Source organism: Bactrocera tryoni, chromosome 3 (assembly GCF_016617805.1).
Source record: "Bactrocera tryoni isolate S06 chromosome 3, CSIRO_BtryS06_freeze2, whole genome shotgun sequence".
NCBI lineage: Eukaryota > Metazoa > Arthropoda > Insecta > Diptera > Tephritidae > Bactrocera > Bactrocera tryoni.
Window position 1 is genome coordinate 6,927,421 of NC_052501.1, and position 24,042 is coordinate 6,951,462.

Consider the following 24,042-nt stretch of genomic DNA (forward strand, 5'->3'; position numbering starts at 1 on the left):
TTTTTAATAATTTTCAATTTTTAAGTTAGAATTTTTGTTAAATCTGTTTTCAAAAACTGTTAAATTTTTTTTTGGTTGGAAATTTCCTTACTTTGAATTTAATTATAAAAATTTTAATGCTGGAATACTCGTTGTTTATTTTCCATATTTTTTCCAAATTTCTATAAAATCTTAAAATTAAGATTTTGCCTTTCCTACCATATTAAACTATAAAAAGACGTTACTATCCTCCTCTTCCCGATCTTAGATCAACCATAAATTATTTTTTCTTTAAATTTGATTTTTTTATTTTTATATCCTTAACCTTAGAGATAAATGTGTTCTTAAAAGCTTCAATAAAGCTCTTACTGCTTTCGGTTGAGCTTTCATTTATAATTCATTTCAGAGTACCATAATCTTATCTTAAATTTTTGGATCTGAGTGTATATTGTCTTAAGAGTCCCAATAAAGCTTTCAAAATTAAGTTTCGGTTGAGCTTTCAGTTGTAATTCATTTCATAATGGCATAAGCGTATTAAAAATTTTAGATTCTGACTATATTTCGTCTTACGAGTCTCAATAAAGCTCTCAAAAATAACCTTCGGTTGAGCTTTCATATTGAATTAATTGTATAATAATATTATCGTTAAGGATTTCGAAAAAGATCTCAAAAAAGTTTCGCTTGAGCTTTAATTTATAATTCTTTTTATAATGGCATATGCATACTTGAACTTTAACGTTCTGTATCTATGTTTACTTAAGAGTTTCAACAAAGCCCCCAAAAAAAACTTTCACCTGAGCTGTAATAGTAGTGTAAAATTTTTTTTTGTGAAAACATTTGAAATGAATTTACAAAAATTAAAAAATAAAACAATTTTTATACTGCGCAATTTTCAAGCAATTTTCGCAATATTTGCAATACTTTCCATTCAAGCAAAATCAATAATTATTTCCTGCCTTAGTGCAGTTACTGTCGATGAGCTGCCACCTCATATTCATATTCTCTCTGGAAACGCTCCCTCCTCGCAACAGCATAGCCATTAAAATTACTACGCTATGGTATTTTGCTTTTGTAATTATGCTGAGTACCTCATTCGACGTAGCCACCTACACAGCGCTGCACACACACACGCGCGCACTTGTGCATGCTTTCATAACTAACTAACTAAGTAATTCAGCGGCAATGTTTGTAGCGACTGCAACTTTTTATTATACAAATTGCTACGAGTATCTATGATTTGAGTGGAGTATCTCATGCGCATAGCGCTTTTTTAATTTCCATTCGCCAAGAGCGGAAAGCGTGCATAAATGAATGCGTAGGAATAGAGTACTTAGAGCCGTACTTTATAACGACTCAGCAAACAAAAGTTGTCCACTTTGTAGCACAAGAGCTGGAGAGCAGAGTTGATAAATTGTAAAGAAATTTAATAAATATGCCACGATGTCGCAATTTCTTTTTGAAAGTTTGCTGAGGACAATTTAAAATTATTAATGGTTTGATAAATAATAAAGTTTTGAAAATGCAGATATAGAAATAAAGTTTTAGAAACAAGAAAACATTTTTCAATATTTAGTTTAATATTTCAAATTACGACAGAAATTCTTTGAAAAAAAGTATTGATGTAGATTTTAAAATTTTTTCTTTTAAATAATAATTTTAATAAATTGGAAAATATTTAAAGAATCGCTAATTCCGTAAAATAGTTTAAACATTTTGACTTTTATCGAAAAATATTTTCAAAATAATATTAAAACTCTTATTCTACAAATTTAAGAAATATTTTTGAAATACTTTATTTTTATAAATGGAATTTTTTTATCTTCTTTTTAAATTAAATTTGAGAAATCCAAAACAGAAACCTTTAGAAAGTTCAAAAATCAAAAATGATTTCGAAATTTTTTCCATTACTTATAGAAAAAAAACTTCGAAAAAAACTTTCCAAAAACATTATCAAAAATTTCACTACAAACATTTTCAAACTTTTAAAAAAATCGTAAATTTAAAAATTTCGAAAATTAAAAAAATAAGATTTTGGAAAATACTTTTGAATTATAAAAAAATGGACAACAAAATTTTCAAACTTTTAAAAAATTCGGAAATCATATTGTAATTATTGAAATTTAAGTTCACAAAAGTGGTGTCCTTTAATAATTAAAAATAGATTTTAGGCACTTAAAAAATTCAAAAACCAAACAGAATTTTAAAAATGTTTTAAAACGTTTTTTAATTATACAAAAAATCCAATAACAAGCACCAAAAATTTTCAAATTACGAAAATATTACCAAATTTAGAAAACCGAAACATGATTTTAAATATTTTTTTAATTATGGATGAATTCAATTTTTTTTTATTTAAAAAATACAAAAAAAAATTAAATTATCTTCAATATTAAGAAAATCAACACCTAAATGAGCAGCTCTAAATTTCAAAACGAAAAGTTTATAATTCCGAAAATAAGATATCAGATATATGTTTTTAAATATTCATTTATTACAAAAAAAAACTCCAAAAGCCTTTTAAAAAGTCATATATTTATAAAATTACATACATACATATATGTATATTTAACGTCTTTTTAAACAAATTCAAAAAATTCCGAAAACTTGAATGACCAACTCTTCATTCAAAAATAAAAATTAAAATTCGAAGATTAAAAAGATCAGTATTTAAAAATTGTTTTTAATTTTTTTCGTACAAAAAAATTCCAAAACACTTTTAAAAAGTCAAAAAAATGCTATTGGTTTTAAATAAAAATTTTAAACAAGTTCGAAAACTTTCGAAAATTTGTAAAAATCAAATTTACAAAAATATTTTTAAACAGTTTCTGAGTTATAAAAATAGGAAACCAACAATTCTGGATTTTCGAAAATTTTACAAAATTAGAAATTTGAAAGTAGGATATCACATTTAATAAAAGTTTGTCAGATTTCGAAAACCTCTTTGAGTTACAAAAATTGTTTTTTTTATGTTTATCTAAATAATACTTTTAGTGCTTTTTTCATTTGAGAATTTTTTTATACCATAATTTTTTCTATATATATTTTTCCTTATTTTAGCTCTCGCATTAACAGCATTTTTGAAACTTTAATTTTTCTTTTCAACACCGACTTGTTTAAAATTAGGACACAGTTGAATACACCCAACTACAGTATATGCTAAAAGTACATAGTATATGCCCTCATTATTTTAGTCCATATTCTTACCTATTTTCTGCTTTGTTCGCATTTTTGTCTGCGAACTTTAATAACCTGTTTCTTTTTTATTTCCCTCATAACCTAGACGTTTCACTATTTGCCATATTTTCTTCTCCATTATTTTATTATGACTTTTTTGTGCACATTTTTCCCTGATTTTTCCACATTTTCTCTTATAAATCTCGATATTTGCACAATTTCACTTTATTTCGTTTTATTTTATTTCCCTCTTATTTCACTGTCTGGCTTGCGCTCATTTGGTTTCTTTACTCTTTGTTGCCTACATATTTTTGCTATCAAATCGTTCGCTTCTAAATCAACTCACTTTTCACATTTCCGATTTTCGCTGCGCTTTTCGCACATTCATAGCACACAAACCAACGCGCGGCGCTTGAAGCCACCTCAGGCGGCTCACCTCCAACCCTTTCATTCATTAATTTACACACTTTTGCACTTTGCCGCGATTCTTTCTATGCGAGCGCCAACTGTTTGCTGCCTTCTTTTCTTTCAATGTGATTTTTCTGTTGTTGTTGCTTTTCACACTAACACTCCAACACAGAATTTCATTAGAGACTTGCAAGCGCTTAATTACTGCTGAGATTTCTCACGCACTGTCGGACCGAAAATGGGTTGAATGGGCTGACTGACGCTGCCGCTGCCAGCAGCTTTTGCCTACGCCTCGCCTATGGCTTCCTGCTTTTGACCTCAGCTTAACTACGCTAAACCTCTGCCAGGCTGCCATGCTGCCGGCCATTAAACGCAGCGTCAAAAGTAGCAGCTAGTGTCAACGAGACAAAAAAAGCGTATTATATGGCAGCATTAAAATTAAATATTTCGCCAGAAAAGCGCAAAAACGCTGAGAGGTAATGTAAAGTAATGTTGCAGCGCATTAAATCAAAAGTCGAGCTAGTCAAGCAGCCGTGGCGCGTTAAAGCTTGAAAGCGCACGTTGAAGGCTCTTTGCTACTTGGAAAGTGTGTGTGTTGGCAAGCTTCAGTCTCACAGCGCTCACTTGGATGGTGGAAAATAGGCAGCAAGGCATTAAGCGCATTTTCTAAGTATTGTTTTAAACTTCTCATTATTTCCACAGCCAACAGCCGCGAGCACTTACTAGTTCATTTTGTCGGGCTTTGTGTGGCCGCATGCGTCGGTGATTTTCAAACACTTCATTGTTTGCATGTGTGGCAGCGACTGGAGACACATGTGGCGTGCGTGCTTCCTGTGCGAAGGCCCCAACAAAGCCGGGGCGTTCATTTCACTACAATTTTCTTTTTTGTCAGAGTTGGTCGCAGTTTTTTCCAGGCACACCATTTCCAATTCAGCTGCAAATCACTATGAACGCCTATAATTTAGGTAACTATTTCAAAGACCACTAATGGGCGCGCTTGTGTTGGTTCAGATATCGAGGCATAGTGCTCGCCTCACGTATGTCTCATACTTCACACCACTGCGGCGGCACGCAAACGCATTTTGCTTTAATGTATCCTCCTTTTTAGTGTCTCAGGAAGTTACTTTACTAACCAAATATACACTTGCGCATGCGCTATTGTTCGCTGTGGCTTTGTTTGTCATTGGCGTTGCATTTGCGCATGCGCGTCAGTCAAGGCATTGTGGCTCATATCAATGAGCTGCGTGAGTTGTCAATATTCACACAATTTCCCCACTTTGTTCTATTGATTTTTAATGAGTCAGCTGTGACGGTATATCTTTGGGTTGACAATCTTTTTGTACTGCATAATGTCGATCAGGTGTTGAAGCGTCAAAAGATTTCTTGCGATCATATGCTTATGTAATTGTAAATATTTGAATTGAATGACAATGGGCCAACAGGTGTGCGCGTTGACAGTATTTTTATCCATAGTAGCGGTACAAAGTCAAAAAATTTAAAAAGGAATATGAATACACAATATTAGATATGCTTAAATATTAAAAACTGCAGTTACAAAATAGGGATTTTAAGAAAGCTTTTAAAAACTTACAAATCTGCAAAATAATAAGAATTAAAAATATGGAGTCAATATTTTTAAAGCTTCTAACCTCAAAGATAAGTATGTCCTTAAAAGCTGAAATAAAGCTTTTATAGCTTTCGGTTGAGCTTTCATTTAGAATTCAATATTTTTATAATAGTAATAGCGTTTTTAAAATTCTAGATTCTACATTTTCTAGATTGTATATTATCTTAAGAGTCTCAATAAAGCTCTCAAAAGTAACTTTCGGTTGAGCTTTCATATTCCATTAATTGTATAATGTCATTAGCGTACTTAAAATTTAAGGTTTTGATTTTTTGTTATCTTAAAAATTTCAGTAAGCTCTAAGAAATAGCTTTCGCTTGAGCTTTCATTTATAATTTATTTTATAATATAAACGGCGTACTTAAAATTTTACATGCTGACTTTATGTTTACTTAAGAATTTCAACAAAGCACCAAAAAGAAGCTTTGATCTACGCTTTCATTTGTAACTAAATTTATAGCGACATTGGCGTTCTTAAAACTTTAAATTCTGACTTAAATTGGCATTTATTTCAAGAAATAGGCAATAGTTCAGTTAGCAATTTAAAAAACGAAGTAACTCATAGAAAATACACATAATTGTCTGCTCTGATTATCAATTACTTGTCACAAAACGACTTTTAACATAGATTTAGTGCCTTGAAGCTTTTGATAACGAAAGCTCTTTTTGTATATTATAATTCAATGCATGAAAAAGTTATATATGCGACAATGCCCGCTTTTGGAACTTGGCTATGATAAAAGCTCTGCAGATTTCGGAACTATGTCAAAAAGCTTAAAAAATTAGAGCCTGAAGAGTAAAATTATAAAACGAAAATTTATTTTTGGTAATTTGTGAAGGTAAGATGTGAATAATATTATAAAATTCTTAAGCTTTTAGAGCTTGGCTATGATGAAAGCTCTACCAAATCCATAAGTGCCAGAAAAACGTATAACATTTGAGCTTGTAGAAATAAAATATCAAAGAAAAATTGTTTTTGATATAAAATGTTTTATTTAGTTTACGAAGCAAAGCCGAAAAGCTTTAAGAAGCAAAAGGGCTTTTCATAAAAGTATTTGGAAATAAAAATAAATAAAATGAAAGACAGCCGAAAAGCTTTTTGATGCCAAAGAGCTTTTTTTTAATCATAAAATTACTCCAGAAAATCATTTAGAAATAAAAATTTGAAGGAAAGCCGAAAATTTTAAATAAGCTAAAGAGCTTTTCTTTAATTATAAAAGCTGAAAAGCTTATATAAGCTAAAGAGTTTTCCTTTAGTCATAAGAGCTCTCCGGAAAATCAATCAAATATAAATAATTAACTCAGAAATTTATCATCAATAGGACAATTACATAAAAAATAAACTCATTACCAACAGCGTTTCATTAACCATTTCTGCTTTAAAATGGAGAACAGTGTTCACAAGTAATACCATCAGCTTGCAGTACCCTTTCGCTTGACTACCATATAATCCAGCATTAAAAGGCAATTAATTAATGACAATGTCAACCATAAAGCCATTAGCTGAAGCTAATTTAAAAATACGCTTAAAAAAGGAAAAATAACGCGCGTTTCGCTTGGGAATAAAAATGTATTAAAATGTCGTAACGGTAACAAATACAGACATGTGAGTGTGCTAACAAATGGGCATTGAAACAAATGTGGCAAAGACGTGCTCAAATTGTAATTAGAAAAAATATAATTGATGTACACACACAAATTCATACATACATACATATGTGAAAACCCAACTTGCAACTTTACGCAGCTGGCATGTGGCAAGTGACCACACAACAGCAACGGCGCAAGAAGACAGATTACTAAAAATAACAAAAAAAAAAACAATTTTGTCGCAGAATTATTATATAATTTTGGTGTCCTCTTAGCCTTAACGCCGCTGGCCACACCGTTGCATAAACATTTCTGCAAAGTTTGCAGACTGCCGTTAGTTCAGCCCAGTAGCAGCTTACGCAACTGGCAGTTAAGAAAGGTAACGAAAATTCAATTAACGGCAGGTCCATTGGCTACCAAGCCACCAGCTTTGGGTGCTTAGGTCTGTGTGTGCGCTCATCAATATGTGGCAACCACAAATGCAGCAGCAGCAGCAGGAACAGCAGACGAGTTGTAGGCACACTTTCTCACACATATTTTTCGATTTGCTTTCCATCTTCATTTTTATCTGCATGCCAGTGTAAATGATAAATTCGAAATTGATGACTTTTTCACACCCAGTCATAATTTAGTGGCAATTTTATGAGACAAATTGTAAGCAATGCTGTCACTCGTGCGCTCCGAGGCTTATAATTAAATGCCACATGGCACCTTCAGGCCAACTCTCATTAAAATTTTTTCCGGCAACCCTCCTGTGTTCTGACGTAAAAATAAATTGAGAACGCAGAGATCGGTGAAATAAATGTGTAGCCGAAGATTTATGTGGGCATTAGAGAAGAAAAAATTGATGATCCGAAAGTATTTCTTGAATAAAATTTTTGTATGCATATGGCACACATGTCGGCGGCTTCTTTTCGAACGCCTTCCAGAAGGCTTTATTGAAACTCTTTCAAACAACGCATGACTTTCAGCAAAAATCTCTAATATTCCACATAAATAAATAGTAGTGTCTTCTCTGTTCGCTCTTAAACGCCTTTGTGACGCATGCAACTAGCACTGCCGCCAATCCGTTCGCCTCTCCTCGTTTGTCTAGCGGACTTGCAGCTCACACTTTTTATAGACTTGGAAATTGTTGTTTGAATGCGTTTGCATCAAATGCCTTTTTACTACTTCAATTGCTGCTTTCAACGACTTTTTACGCACAGTGCCGATAATAAAAAGTAGTAAAAATTGTTTTTTTATTACTCGCCACAATTTATGCTCGTAGAACTACCGCATGCAGCCTCAGCGTGTGTGTTGGAATGTGTGCTTGTGTGTGCGTACACGTGTCGATTAATTGAGTTCATTGTGTGTCCGTGTGTGTGTGTTCGTGCGCCTGTTATAAATTCTTCGCATTGCTGCAGGCTGGCGAGCTTCAAAGCACATCAAATGCATCACAGCGCCTTTGTTTTCAAAGATGTTAATGCTGTGGACGTTTCCTGGTGGTTTCTATTTTCTATTTTCTACTTTTAATTTTTTATGGCCTTTTTGTTTTTGTTCAATATTTTTTTCGTTATTATTATGTTGCAATAGCGTAATTAAAAGCGTCTTTAAATTATCAATTTGTAAAAGTTTCAACAGTTTTTGGTTACTGTGCGACTTGCCTTTGTGTTGCTTGATTGATATGTTCAAAATTTTGAGGTCAAAGCGTTGCAAAACGCCTATAATCGAAAGTCGAAGGGAGGGTCAAGAGGTCTCATGGTATTGTGTTGTGAACTTTAATGATTTTTTATGAGGAATCATGAAATTAAGCGGTAAATGGAATAGATTAAGAGTTCAAGAAAATAATAAAAGAGTAATGAATTAATCAACCTTTTTTTTATAGCCAAATTATGTTAAACTAAATTCTTTTTGGAAACGCAAAATATTTTTCATAATTAATCCTTATCGTTACAATCCCGTTACTCATTGTCTATTTCTGTGATCTCTATCAGAAATTGTAGAAATAAAGCTTTCACAACTTTTATGAAACAAAAGCTTTCACAAAAAGCTTTACAAAAATAAACTTTTTTTTAATTAGAAACCATAATAAATTAACATAATTATGGACATCCCCAAGAACTTTTTGTCCTGCGGTTACTAACAAATATATGCAACTTAAGCATTTACAGCTTTTCTGAAAAAAAACTTTCACAAAAAAAGTAACTTAAAAGCATTTTTTCAATTATTTATAATACCATATCAGCAGTTTTAATGAAAAAGCTTCTTCATAAGTTACCCTTAGGGTGCGATCGGTATGCACGAACACTTGTGTGTATCAGAGGTCGCCAGCAATTTTAAGTAAATAAGCTTTATCACTTTTTTGAAACAAAAGCTTTCACAATAAGCTTTGAACAACGTTGAATGTTTAAAATCTTGAGAAATGAAAGCTTGCAATGAAACTTAAAATGAATTTTTAAAGCAAAATATTATAAGTAAAAGCTCAAACATCCCGAAAACAAAAATAAAACCGTTATGTGAACAAAACTATAATACTCTCCTTAGCAACTTTGTTGCGAGAGTATAAAAATCTGTAAGGCTTGATTTAATATCAATCGATCCACACGCAACTTAAAAGGAACTTTATTGAAATAATTATACGCAAAAGCCGAAACAATTAAAAACTGAAATAAAAGCTATAAAGCTTGATTTAATATATAACTATAGGTAGATAACTAATAGGAAAATTTTAAAAATAAAGAAGTGTGAAGCGAAAGCTAAAAAATATCAAGAGTAAAAAGCTCTAAAGCTTCATTTAATATTATATTAATATTTCAATATGTATATTAATTTGAAATGCAAGCTTTAAAAGCATGAGCTTTTATTAAAGCTTTAACGTTTAATATAAAAAGTGAGCTTTTATGAAAGCTTCAAATAATAAAAAATATTGAAGAACTTAAAATTTTAAATATTTCTGACATATATATATAAATACATATGTATGTATATCCACAAAGAAAGCTTTCAAAACAGCACAAATTGAATTAGCGCGCAAAAAGAGATGAAGACAAAAATTATGAAACGATTTATGCACAACTTTCACAGAAATACACTTGTATGTAAAGAGAGATTTGTCAAAAAAAAAAGTTTTCCTTTTTTAAAGCATGCTTCACAAAATTTACAGAAACTGTAAAGTGTATTTTGTTGGAAAATAAAATTTTTTAGTTCATTTCTTAGAAAGTTTTGTGAATTTAAAGTACTTTATAAAAAAATATCTAAAATGATCTCCTTTTCGTTAAAATATTGGTTTTCACCTTAGCTTCTTCAAATTTTTTTTCTGTTAATATTAAATAAGCTGCCTGGCTTTTCTCTTTCTTTGCGTGAAAGATATGCAATTCGTTGAATAAAGTACTAACAACAACCTAAAATTACAAGTTTTCAATATAAACTCACATCAGAGTAAAGCTCAGACAAAGCTTTTATGTAAAGTGCATCAAAGTAATTAGACCTTCCACAAAAGCTTTCAGCGACGCTTTTAAAATGTTAGAAAAACTATAAATTCAATCATTACTCAAAATTAATTAAAAAAGAAATTTAGTGGTGTTAAAAAACTATTTCCCGCTTTATAGCACTTAAGGGTTAGGCAGCCAAATGCATAGTAAAAAGATTTGGAGAAGCAAAAACTAGCAGACGCCTGCGATTTTCCTCTTTCACTGCGAAGATATATCGCCTTTTTTATAACACTAAATTAACCAGAAGAACAACACGCCATATAATTTCAATTTATTTTCAACACCATAAAGAATATCGAACCATAAAACAATATTAGCTCTACTAAACACAATAAAATAACAAATGAGAATAGCCACATCTGTGCTTGGTCTACATACGCTATACTCGATACATAAATATGTATGTATATGTATGCACCTCTGTGTTCTTTTAATTATGGAGCCCCAGCACAAAATTGAATTTACAAAGCAATCAATTAATCCCCTTACAGATCGGTAGCTGGATAAATATGGCTGGCAAGGGCTAGCTGCTGCATTATTAGTAGGAGTGTATGTGTGTGTGTTTGTGAAGTGAGACTACAGAGTGTACGAAGTGACCCTAACATATGGCGTTTTAATGACTTCACAAAGTGCTGAGGACCAGCAAAGCGCAGAAGCACGAACGGCATATACAACAATAACACTAAAATATTTTTTGTGCCAGCAAAGGTTGCAGCAGCTTTAATTTGACAACACTTACATGCAGCGATTAATTTGTGAAGAAGCAACACATAAGAAATAAACAGTAACAAAAAAATCAAAAATCGAAAGCGGAAAATCAAAGAAAAGCTGAAAAATCGAAGCTTTCGTGTTGCCCCGGCGGCGGCAATGCTGCGATTCGACACGCACGGACTATTTGCATCATTTGTCAGGCGCATAATAACAATTTATGTTTGTCAGCTAGTATACAACAACAACGATAACACGAACAGCAAGCACAGCAGCGATTGCATGGCAAGCAGTGGCATGCCACGGCGCTAATAAATAGTGTGAGGTGCTAGGTGTAGGCCTAAAGAGGTTGGGCAATTGTTGCCGCAAGCTGTAAGCGCTAAGCAGCCAACAAAAGCAACAACGACACGCTAATACAAACCAAAGTTTGTGATTTTTGCAGCCAAGCTGTTTTCCTTGTTTTTGTTTTTGTGGCATTAACGCGCTGTAGCTCCAAGCACTTCGACCAGCTGCAACCAGCAACAACAGCAAACACGTATATTGCGCCACAAATCGATTGCGCCAGTGAACTATGCTTCTAGATTATATTCCAAGCGACGCCTCATTTTTCGAGTGACACGCTCGTAGCACGGGCTTACCGCGACGCTCCACATGTGTTATCAGCCTGCCGCACACACACAGAAATGTAAATATAGTGTACTACAGTTATGTGTGCATACGCACTTTGTAATCTTAAGTGCTTTGTGGCGCTCCAACAAGCACCAAAAGCTGGTGTGTGGCGCACAGCCCAAAAGCCAATGCGAGTGTGCATGTGTGTCGTTGGCTGTGCGTTAGCATACATTCGGGCGTTCGGGGCGTCACCAAACGCAACTCAACTCGCCGGTGTTGGCTAATTTATGATGCGCTCGCTCGCCTTTAGTTGTTGTCATCTCATATTGTATATATTTATGGTTATTTATTGAAAGCGCTCGCAGCCGCAGCTTGTCGCACTGAAGTGTGGCTAACAAACAAACACACACTCTCACATATGTACTATCATATTCACATATACATACATGCATATAGTCATTGGAGTAAATGTCCCAAAAGTTGTATTTTTGTGTGAAATGTAGCTGACAACCGCTGCCTGCTGTTCACTGCCTGTCACAGATTACAAAATAATATCAAAAATACAACAAAAAAAAATTTTGAACAAAACAGAAAGAATAGAATAATTTCAAATGCAATGCAGCGCTTGACGATCAAATCAAATGCTCGTTTATTGAAAAATATATGAGCACAGCCATTTTATATGTACCGGCGTGAGCGCACAAGTGTAAGGCCCTGTAGCGCAGAGAAGAAGCACTACTGGAATAAAGGGTGTGAAAATTGGTTGCAAAAGGTTTTTCTGCCCAAAAAACCTGGAAAAAATTTGTTCGGGAAAAAATCTTCATAAAAGGCGAGGAGGTAATGTGTAGCTTTACTTTCGACCAATAAGAAAAGTACTACAGATTTGTACAAAAACTTGCAAGCGACAAATTACATTCGTATATTTTACGATAAGTGTAATGTGATCTCAAAAGTCTCAAATCTCTAGCTAACTTTCCCAAAAAGCTTCGAACTGCTACGAATAGAGTCGAATAGACTCGAAATGTGAAACCAAAAGTCTCAAACACCTCGCTAACTTTCCCTAAAAGCTCCGAACTGCCACGAATAGAGTCGAATAGACTCGACATGTGAAACCAAAAGTCTCAAGTACCTCGCTAACTTTCCCAAAAAGCTTCGAACTGCTACAAATAGAGTCGAATAGACTCGAAATGTGAAACCAAAAGTCTCAAGTACCTCGCTAACTTTCCCAAAAAGCTCCTAACTGCTACGAATAGAGTCGAATATACCCGAAATGTGATCCTAAAAGTCTCAAATCGCTTCCTACCTTTCACAAAAAGCTCCGCACTGCAACTGCAACACCGCTCTTCTCGCCTAAATATCATAAGCCTGGTACTTTTAAGGCACCCCAAGTTGTTTCTCTGTGCTTTTTGCGCCATCTCAACACACCTCATGCCCTACAGGGCTGCCAATCAAACCGAAATGTGATGAATTGAAATCAAATGACGTGGCATGGCATGGCATAGACAGGCGAATTTTATGGGGAAAAAAGCGCGTTCAGGCAATAAAATGTGCTTCTAACAACTGCATTTAATCATCGCGCGTGAGCAGCGAAATGACAGCGACAACGCAAACAACAACAATTAGACAACAACACGGCATATGAAAAACCATCAACGAATGTAATCGAAATCGGCAGCAGAGGAATACTTCACACGACTGTTTAGTTTTTCGGTTTTACATGTAAATTTCTATTTTGATTTACGAGGGTGCGATATGCAGCACAATTTTTTGGAAGTGTCTGCCGTTGCTCACAACATAATTTATATATTAATAAATATGTGTGCATATATACATACATACAAATCGCCGACACTTGTGCTGTATTCCGGCTTGTTGATGCCCCAATTTTTGCATATTCCGCTCGTTGTTGTTGTTGTTCCGTTAGATTTGTATCGCTTGTTAGTTTATTTATTCGATCGTTAGATTTTCCATTTTATTTCTATTATTTTTTTGTTATTGTAATGTTTTATGTTTGTTATTGTTATCGCGTGTGCTCTCGTGCGCAGGGATTTTTTCACAGCCAAACAGTTTTTTTACGAAAAGCACAAATTTTACACATTTCCCGTTTTTTGCCTTCCAAAGTTAGAAATTAAATAAATTCGTTTAATTTTTTATGGCAACTTTTTTTGGTTAAAAATATGCCGTTAAAAATGTTGGCACAATGATTCCGTTACAATTTGATGTTTCAATTTTGCAGTATCGTTTGCCAAGCACAGCGCTTTCGGTGCTTGAAATTGAATGTAATTCCGCTGAAAGAGCTTTTACTCGTTTCAAATGGCTTAAAATACATAACTTATTGTGGGCATACACAAATACATACATATATGGAAAAAGTTATAGAATTAAATTTGATTGGAATGGCATTAGCGCCGAATATTGAAAAGAGTTTTAAGCTGGAAAGTTTTTCCTCAATTTTCCAATATCACAACAGTTAAAGAGCTTTTGAGGCTTTATAAAGGAAAATAATAGGTTTCAAATATAAACGGTTTTTTTCAAAAAATGTACATGTTACTAAAAAGGCTTCACACCAAATCACTTACAGCAAAAATTAATTAGATTTAATGCTCGGAGGTTTCGGTTTGAACTTTTATTCGTCGGAAAATTTAATTTTCAGATGTGTTAATCGGATTGGTTTACTCAGCAAAGCAAATACGAGATTTCAAGTTAACTTTACATTACTTAATACTGTTTAACTTAACTTGACATTGTTTTACTTAATTTGGAATAAATGACGTTCATTTAAAATAACTTAGATTAATTTTGAAAAACTTAACTTAAATGAGAGTAACTTAATCAAAGTGTGTTTATAAAGAAAAAAATAAGTAATTTCAAGTAAACTTAACTTAACTTAACTTAACTTAAATTACCTTAAATCCGCTTAACCTAACTTAATTCAACTTAACTTAACTTAACTTAACTTAACTTAACTTAACTTAACTTAACTTAACTTAACTTAATTTAACTTAACTTAACTTAACTTAACTTAACATAGCTTAAATCAGCTTAACTTAACTTTAATTTTACTTTTTTTCTACATACGCAACTTAACTTGACTGAACTTTACTTTTCTTCTACATAACTTAATTTAACTTAAATCAACTCTCTTAACCTAACCTCACAATACTTAATTAAGTAAATGAATTTCCAGTAGGCAATACTGATTTTCACTTTCAATTGAACAACTTTGACCAATAAAAATTTTTTAAATATATTATACAAACTTAACATATTCTTAAAGTCCGTAATAACTACAAACTCCTCCTCCCCTTTTATAATGAAGGGAAAAGGTAAAGCAAAATCCTTTAAATCTATCTCGTATCCAAATTTTTTTCTCTTCCACCAAATTATGGAGTTTCTAACTGATTATTCTTCGCATTACTCATTCCCCTTACCTTAGCAATCAGCGAGCACCTGCGTTGAGAATTGTAACGAAAATCGCTTAGAAACAAAATCGCCATAAACGCCTTAGATTTTTTTTCGCTCAAGCAAAAGGATATAAATCTCGCAATAGACGCGTTGACCAACCAAAAAAAAGAAGAAAAGAAATAAACGAAAATGGAATCAATTCTAATAAATTGAATGCATTTCTTCTTTGTTTGCTGCTTTTGAGATTATAGAAATTGAAGTGCTCGAAAAAAGTGTGGTGCAAAGGCAGGCAGCAAACAGCTGTCCATTTACTCGACATAAATTATAGTCAAATGAGTGGCTGACAGGCAGACACAACGCACACAAACACACGCACACACACAAGAAATTAAGGTTACACACATACATAGGAATAAATTTTAACAAGTTAGGTAGATGCTTGAGCATCATTGGCATTTAGGCAGGTGTTGCATGTCAATAGGATGAAGAGCGCAAAAAAAAACGAACGGACGAAGCCGAGGAAGAAACGAAATTAGACATAACACAAAATAAGGATCAAAATTTTGAACATAAAAGCCTTTGCATGTTGAGCAGCAGCGGCCGACCAGTGTGATACTTTGCTGACACTGAGCATTAGAGCTGAAAGGCGCTGTGACAAGCAGACAAAGGTGAATGTCGGCAAAGTCCTGTGACCCTGCCAACATCAGCTGCGCTACCTGCACGCCGCCTAGCGACGATGATGGACAAAGGCGCAAGGAGTTTGAGCGACAAAAAAACACATACTATGATTCACTGTTAGGCACTTTGCTTATTGTTTGCCGCCCCCCTCTGCGCATGCATGTGACGGCTTGCGTGTGTAGCGGTGTGTGTGTGCAGGTAGACACATTAATTCCAGCAAAGATTTTCCACTTTCCTGCTTGCTTGCATGCCTCTCTAGGTGTGTATTTGTGTGTGTGAGTATTTCCAATCGTCTAATGACTTTGTGTGACGCACAATTTCTACCTGCCCAGCAGCGGCGCTGGCTGTCTGTGGCATGCAACATGCAAGATGCTGATCAACAACAAAGCGCGCTGCTGATAATGGCGCTGGCAGTTGATGCTGGTTGGGGATTTTTCTTTTAATTTCTTGCTTATGCCTTGCTGTGTCAGCTCTCCTCGTTGCTATGTGCATGTGGCATGCAGTGTGGCACACTGAAATGAAAGTAGAAAAAACGCCAGCTGCATTGTGTGCAGGTAGCGCAAAAAAAATATCCACTTTATTTATATGTGTGTGTTTATCGCCAGCCATTCAAAAGTAACCCGCTGTCAACTATAAATATTTTTTCCGAACTACAAAGTGCAAACACACACATATACATGCATGTTTATTGATAAAAAATATTGTACATTCAAGCAGCAGCCATAAATAATAATTTATTTATTTTCATATTTCATCTCTTCCTCTTTGCAGACGCTTCCTTGACACACCCACCGCCGTTGTGGACAATCCGACCGGTGTTATCGTTGCTGGTGCGACTGGTGGTGGCGCTGGTCCGGCTGCCAACGGCACAATGGTCGGTGGTGCGGCCACCGCTGTCAGTGCCACCTTCCGCAAATGCTTCTCACGTCCCATTGTGCCCTTTATTATCGGTATATTCGCGCTTGGCGGCGCTGCGTGCACGCTGGGCGGTGTGGTGCTCGGTGCGACGGGCCTCATTGAGCACACCACCCAATATTTGAGCGCTTCACTGCTGATGATCGGCATCGGGCTGTCGTTGCTCATTGTGGCCGGCATCATTTGGCGCTTGTGCACACCTAGCGATGCGGATGAGTGTCCCTGCTATCGCCTGATGGAGACCTGCCGCAACTGTAATAGTCCCTATTGTAATAATCGCATACTGCCCGGTGGTTATTTGTATCCAGAGTTCCAGCATCGACCGCCGCCGCCATCGTACTTGACGTCGTTGCACGAGTGTGCAGCAATTGGGTGAGTAGCGCAAAAATAAAGATATGAATTCACAAAAATAAAAATTGACTGACATTCATTTTGATTGCATTTTAACGCCTTGAATTATGCTTCCATTTACAGTTTAATCAACGGTGCTGTCTACAGCGGCCTACGTATGAACACACCACCGCCTTTATATCGTTCCACGAACTCTCTGAGGTATGTACACGTGCTCGGCAATAATACTGTTATAAATTAATTACTTCAAGCACTACACTGGTCAACATAAAATTGGGTGTGAGTCAAAGAAAGTTTTTAATTGGATTTCAATTTTTTTTTTTGCAAATGCTTAAGGTTTAAGGTAAACCATATTGAGGTTAGGTAAAAATTTTATTTTTAATAGCAGCATATAATTCGTAAAAAATGTTTGCGGAAAGTGCCTGGTACTAAAGTGGCTAGAAAAATCAGAACAAAATTTGATAACGGAAAATGTAGAACTAAAAATAAGAAAAAAAACCGTTAGCTTCGGTTGCATCAGAACTATAATACCACTCACAGAAACATAATTAGATTTTAATTTGTAAGTAACATTCAGGTCACGTAACCAGAGCGAACCCAGATTTTATCCAGCCACGGTCTTTCTTTTCACTACAACAATAAATAATAATAATCAAGTGTTCGGCATCCCGAAAACTGTATATTTAATTTCCAAGTAAGTAATTTACTTAACTTTAACTAACTAAATGCTATAGTGGTTCAATCAAAACTGTTTATTCGAAGTTAATTTTACTTAATAAATATTTCGGGATCCCGAAAATAGATAGTCTTGTGAATAATTTCTATTCTTTTACTAGGCCTTTTCCATTTACTTGTGTTTAATAACAATAAAAAATCAAAAATTTCGGGATCCCGAAAATCGGTAGTTTCTTTAATAAACCCTATCCTTTTACCAGGCCTTTTCCATTTAAAAGACAACAATAAAAATCAAAAATTTCGGGATCCCGAAAACAGATATTTTTGTAAATAAGGTCTAGGATCCTGGGCTGATTATTCTTTTTTTTGCCACCATACAAATATTTTGATAACAGAAGCAACAATCCCAATCTTTTGGGTCAAAAGCAGCCTGCTGGACGAAATCCACTTAAAATAAAAAATAATAATAAACTAATTAACTCCAGTTAGACGCACACAAAAAAATAGTTGACCTGTGCAGATAATTATCTAAATTAACCCAATCCCTCAGCGAATAATTATTTAACTAATAGACCCATTTTTACGCTCCCACTCTTTACAGCGTTTTCGTGCCCGGTTCGAACAGCAACACGCACACGCTGACCACGAACACACCCACCACCACCTTCACGCCCACCACAGTCATGCCCAACAACAACAGCAGCAGCAACAACAACAGTCAGCCAACACAAAGTGGGCCACCGAACTATATGCCACCTGTCGCGCTTCCCAACGCGACGACGACAGCAGCTGAGCTGCTGCCCGAACAAACGGCGCTCATTGAAAATTTACAAACACAAATGCAAACGCAAACACAAACACAACAGGCGCTGCCGCCAGCGCTGACCAAAGAGATCAATTATCTAGAATTGGACTAAGTAGCAAAGGGAAAAGCAAAGCGAGGCAAAAATCTATAACCAATACGTATACAATAACACAGAATGTTGTTAGCAGCAGCAGATATGCAGCCGAAGCCAGCGACAAAGTGAATTACTAAATACTTGTAGCAGTTAGTGACTAAAGTCAAGTCAGGCAAACTAAGGCAATTGTGCTGCAATACAACCGCAAACAACGCCACATGCAAATATATATATATATATATATATGAATATATACAAATACACACACACACACAAAAGTGTTCATGTTACATAGAAAATGTCGGTCAGGCGGCTCATAACTGTGTGGGCGGGTGCGCGGAGTCGCCTGTCAGCCATTGACTGATTTATTTAGTTTTAAATGTGTGTCTGTGTGAGTTTAGGGCTTAAGTTCTAGCTATTAGCAAAATAATAAATTGATATAGAATATATTTAGATTTAAGCTGGGCGTCAAACCGAACTGAAATTGCATCTCCGGCTAAGAAGTCGCTTACACGATTTGCATGCAACTGTGAAAACACGGCTATACACCTACACACATACACTTTCACTATACCGTTGCATGCGTGTTACAACTAAGACTATCGGCTATCTTTAGGCAGATAGCAAGTGCATATGTATGTAGGTGTTTAACAAATTTAAATCAAATTTACAACAAGTGCAAGAAGCTTAGCAAACACAATTTTAAGTACACGCATACACACTCAGTTGGAAAATGGTAATTTATAGGCGTGCATTTTGTTGGAAAATACTTTTTGGCTTATTTTTGATGAATTTGATTTCCTTTAAATTTATAAATATTCTAATGCGCAAATGCAATTGTGTGTGTTTCTTTAAAGAAGTTAGAAAAATATGCAAAAGAGTTGGTTATTCACACACACACACACTAACACCTAGTAGTTATAATAGTTTTATATGTACAAAAATGATTTTAAATGTAAATAATTGAAAGAGCAACAAAATGTGTTAATCTCACAACTAAATGTACAGAAATGCAACAACATGCATGACAACAACAAATGCATATATGCAACACCGATATATATACACCTAGTGTTATCAATTCACATGTAATCGTATATACATACATACATATACCTATATATACAGGCGTATGTTTTATATATTTAAAATATATAAATGTGAGTTTTACATACATACATGCACACACATACATACGTGGTTATGTATGTGTTGGTAAACGCAAAGGAATATGTTTTCACTGTAACCTATTCGTGAATGTTGTTTTTAGTATTTTTCTATGCCAAATTTTTTAATAAATATAAAGATATTATTATGACATATAATTTCGTTTAATTTCATTTTGTTTATTGGAATGATTGGGCACATTGTTAGGAAAAATTATATACTCGTATCTTCTTCTTTATTGGCGTAGACAAAGCTTCCGCGGTTATAGCCGAGTTTAGAACACCGCGCCAGTCGATCTTTTTTTTCGCTGAATACTTTCAGAGCTGAAGTGTTTTCATCCATTCGAGCGACATGACCTAGCCAGCGTAGCCGCTGTCTTTTAATTCGCTGAACTAACTTTGTCCATGTAGTCGTATATCTCATACAACTGCGATATTCGTCGTGGCCAATGTGCAAAGGACCATAAATCTTCCGGAATTAGTAACGGCGGCTCATCAGATGTTGTCAACGTCCATGCCTCTGAACCATATAGCAGAGCGGGAATAATGAGTGACTTATAGAATTTAGAGCTTTTTCGTCGAGAGAGGACTTTACTTCTCAATTGACTACTCAGTCCAAAGTAGTACCTGTTGGCAAAAGTTATTCTGTGTTGGATTTCGAGGCTGGTGTCGTTGCTTCACGACTGTTTCTTTGATGTTAAGAGATATTTTGTTTTGCTCGTGTTCACTACCAGACCCATTTGCTTTGCTTCCTTACCCAGTCTGGAGAAGGCAAAACTAACGGCGCGGTTGCTGATTCCAATAATATCAATATCCTCAGCGTACCCCAGCAGCTGTATACTTTAATAGAAGATTATATCTACTCTATTCAGCTCTACAGTTTGAATTATTTTTTCCAGGAGTAGATTGAGGTATCGAACGGCTCGGAGAGATCCTTCCCGATCCTCGCCTAGCTTTTGGTATTACTCAACATCAGCTTACACAGTCGTATTAGTTTTGTAATCGACCAAGAGGTGGTGTGTGTCGATTTTCTTTTCACGGGCCTTTTTCAACATTTGGCGCATGGTGAACATCTGGTCGGCCCGAAGCCACACTGATATGGTCTGATCATTTTGTTGACGATGGGCTTAAATTTTTCACACAGTACTCTCGATAGAACCTTATACGCGATGTTGAGGAGACTTATCCCACGGTAGTTGGCGCAGATTGTGGGCTCTCCCTTTTTGTGGATTTGGCAATGCACACTTAAATTCCAATCGTCCTGCATACTTTTGTCCGACCATATTCTCCAAAGAAGCTGATTCGTGCTCCTTATCAGTTCTCTTCGCCGCTCGACCGGCAATCCATCGGCCCCCGCCGCTTTGTTGTTCTTCAGACGGGTAGTTGCTATTCGAACTTCTTCATGATCGGGCTATGGAATGTCTGCTCCATCGCCATCGAATGATGAATCGGATTCGACATCTTCTGGTGTTATGCTTTCACTGCTATTCAATAGGATGAAGAGTGCTCCCTCCGTAATTTTAGTCTGCTCTGGGCATCAGTTACTAGATCATCTCAAAGAGTTCTACATGAGTATGCTCTGGTCTTGAAACATTTTTCTGGGAGATTACTACCTTGAAAAGATTCGAGTAACTTTGTTGTTTCGGAATTCGGTCCTTTGCGCTAGCTCGTATGGCACCTATACATATGTACATCGAGTTTCTTTTTAAAGGGGGATCTATTTCGAGGTTCCCCACCTTTTTTAAAGGAGAAATTCAGAAATTTTAAATTTAATGGGGAATGCCTATTATCATTCGAAAGAATGTTCCTTGGGTTTGATTTTTAAAGACTCTTTCAATTGTTGGCCCCGTTTACGTCTCGATAGTCCATCCGTTCAGCCCATTTTTCGATGAGATGTGTGGGAAGTGGCGCTGTCTTGTTGAAACTAAATATCGCCGAGATCAGATCTCTACAAGCATCATTTTGACCATATATTCTCCGTCATACTATATAAAAATGCCATTCAAAATGGTTTAAGTGTTTCAAATGCAATTTTTTTGAAATAGAAATGTTTTGTTTTCTGTGGAAAAGCCTGAGATATTGTTGCCAAATATTTCTTTACAAGTATAAATGTTTTCTGAAATTTTCTTGGTATCAAACGACTACATTAATAAAATAATAAAAAAATATTTTCATAAAATGTATTATAATTCCCGTTAAACTGTTTCTTCAACCAAATATTTATAATATCGATTCGTTTAAAATTTTTTATCATATTAAATGTTAGCCACCACTGTAGATTTCCATATACAAACGAGCTCAACAATTGGTAGTGGTGGTTCGTGTCTTTGAAAAGTGTGAATGTGTAAAACATCGTGTCGGTAAAGCAAAACGGGGCAAAAACATAGAAAATGCGTAAAGATTTTCAAAATAAAAAAAATATTAATTAAATTGAGTATTGCAATATGTAAATATTAATAAGATATGTAGAATTCATAAATAATTTAATTCAAAGTAGCTTTAGATCTGTAACTTCTGCTTTTCACCAAATTTAAGCCAAATTATCAAACAACTATAAAAGTTGAATTGAAACTAATCTTCTATAGGCCATTATCAACTCTCTAGGTTTCAGCTGCTCTCTTGTGAAAGGATTTGCAAGTGAAAACAACATATACATATATTTATTTATTTTCGTGAAGCACTTTAAGAAGTTAACCTCGCTTTTTATTGAATTTTCACCAGTTGTATTTTCCATTAGCCATCCCCCAGCTCCAGTTTAAGCTTGTGCAATACAGCTATTATAACCTCAATTATTCTTTATTTATTCTTCAAAATCTATGCTGCCTCTCAAAGTAATCCTCCTTGGCCACTTTTTTCCTATCCTTGAAACAGTTATTAAATTCAATTTCCGGAATAGCCTTTAATGCGATTCACATTTAATCTCTTCAACTGACAATTGGTAGTTTGAGTTTGCTGAATAGCCAGGAGTCACACGGAGCTAAATGAGGCAAATGCCGTGGTTATGGCACGATATTAGTTGAAAATTTGGCGAACAACTCACGAAGAATCAATGTGGTATGCGACGGTGCATTATCGTACTGCAAAAACCAAGAGTTGTTGGCCCATAATTCCGGTCTCTTTTAGGAATAGCTTCAGGCAAACGACGCATAACACTCAACTAGTATTCCTTGTTGACAGGTTGGCCGGTAGGAAGGGATTCGTAAGCATAGATCTAAGACTCATCGTCTGTAATAATACGTTTCATGACATCTTGGTAGTCGTAAAGCATTACTTTACAGACGTTAACGCGACGCTGATTTTCGAAAAAATGGAGTGATTTTGGTACCAGTCGTGCTTTCACTTTTCTGAGGCCCAAAAGATATTTCAAATAGTTTTCACTGATTCTTCCGATATTCTAACGATGCCAGTAAAATCCCTGACTGTTAATCGTCGATTTTCTAGAACCAATTCCTTTATTTTACTGTCGTGTTGATCTTCAGTTGATATTGACGCATTTTTCATACTTGTAAGTATTTCAACTGAATTCTAAGTTTTTAGTTTTAAGAAGCGTCACTTCTTGTATAGACGCCACCAAGTGAAGAAGTCTTTTGAGTTATCTTAATAAATAATCTGTAATTTTATAATATTGTGGTGTTTCATTCGCCACATTCATTCTTTAGAATGAGTTTTCAATTTCTCTCACCTTCAATCCTTTCAACCATATTTTGCAGCCATGAACTACTTATGTAAGATATGCAAGTACCACATAACCCAGAAAGACGTAATTAACTAATTAATTGAATTGCTTAATTATCAAAAAAGTGTCTTACGGGTGTGAAAATTAGGTCATTTAAAGCGCCTAGAATTACTTACTCAAGCAAGCCTCAAGATGTTCACACACTCCATTCCATATGTCTCTGTCCGACCTCCACCTTCGTCCAGTATTTTAAAATGCACGAGACAACCAAAATAACTCTGTCTCGAAGTGTCACACAGGAATGTAACCCATCGGCAGTTGTTTCTTCTAATAAGTATATGTCTCCAACTATGCATGCGTGTGTGTGTGTACCGTAAATATTTGGACTGTAAATGTGAGAAAAGTGAAACCACGCCTCATCAATGGAAAATGCAATACCAACAAATGCCGACAAATCTATTAAAATGTGCATATGTCTATAACACTCACTTACAAGAAGCAGCGCGATGAAAGGGGCTTATTAAAAATTTATAAAAGTTATTAACAAGGGAAAGGACACGTTTATAAATACAAGCACACACACATACAAGTATGACGGAGTATGAGTAAATAATTGCTAGTATGGGAGCAAAGTGTGTTGCTGCAATTATATACGCATACATATCAATACATCGAGGACCTCGACGATGTTGAAATAAAATCAGCAAACGGTGCA

The 24,042-nt window shown here is 35.0% G+C and overlaps 1 protein-coding gene across 1 annotated transcript in view; it reads left to right on the top strand.

Annotated features, from left to right (window-relative positions):
* The window catches only part of LOC120772689, a 50,572-nt gene extending 30,793 nt beyond the window's left edge, over window positions 1–19,779 (top strand). Inside the window, exons 2-4 of the mRNA XM_040101428.1 lie at window positions 16,417–16,932; window positions 17,035–17,112; window positions 18,188–19,779. Coding sequence (XP_039957362.1) covers window positions 16,417–16,932; window positions 17,035–17,112; window positions 18,188–18,503 — 910 coding nt within the window. The 3' untranslated portion in view covers window positions 18,504–19,779. The remainder of the gene's footprint in view (window positions 1–16,416; window positions 16,933–17,034; window positions 17,113–18,187) is intronic.
* The last annotated feature ends 4,263 nt before the right edge of the window (window positions 19,780–24,042 follow it).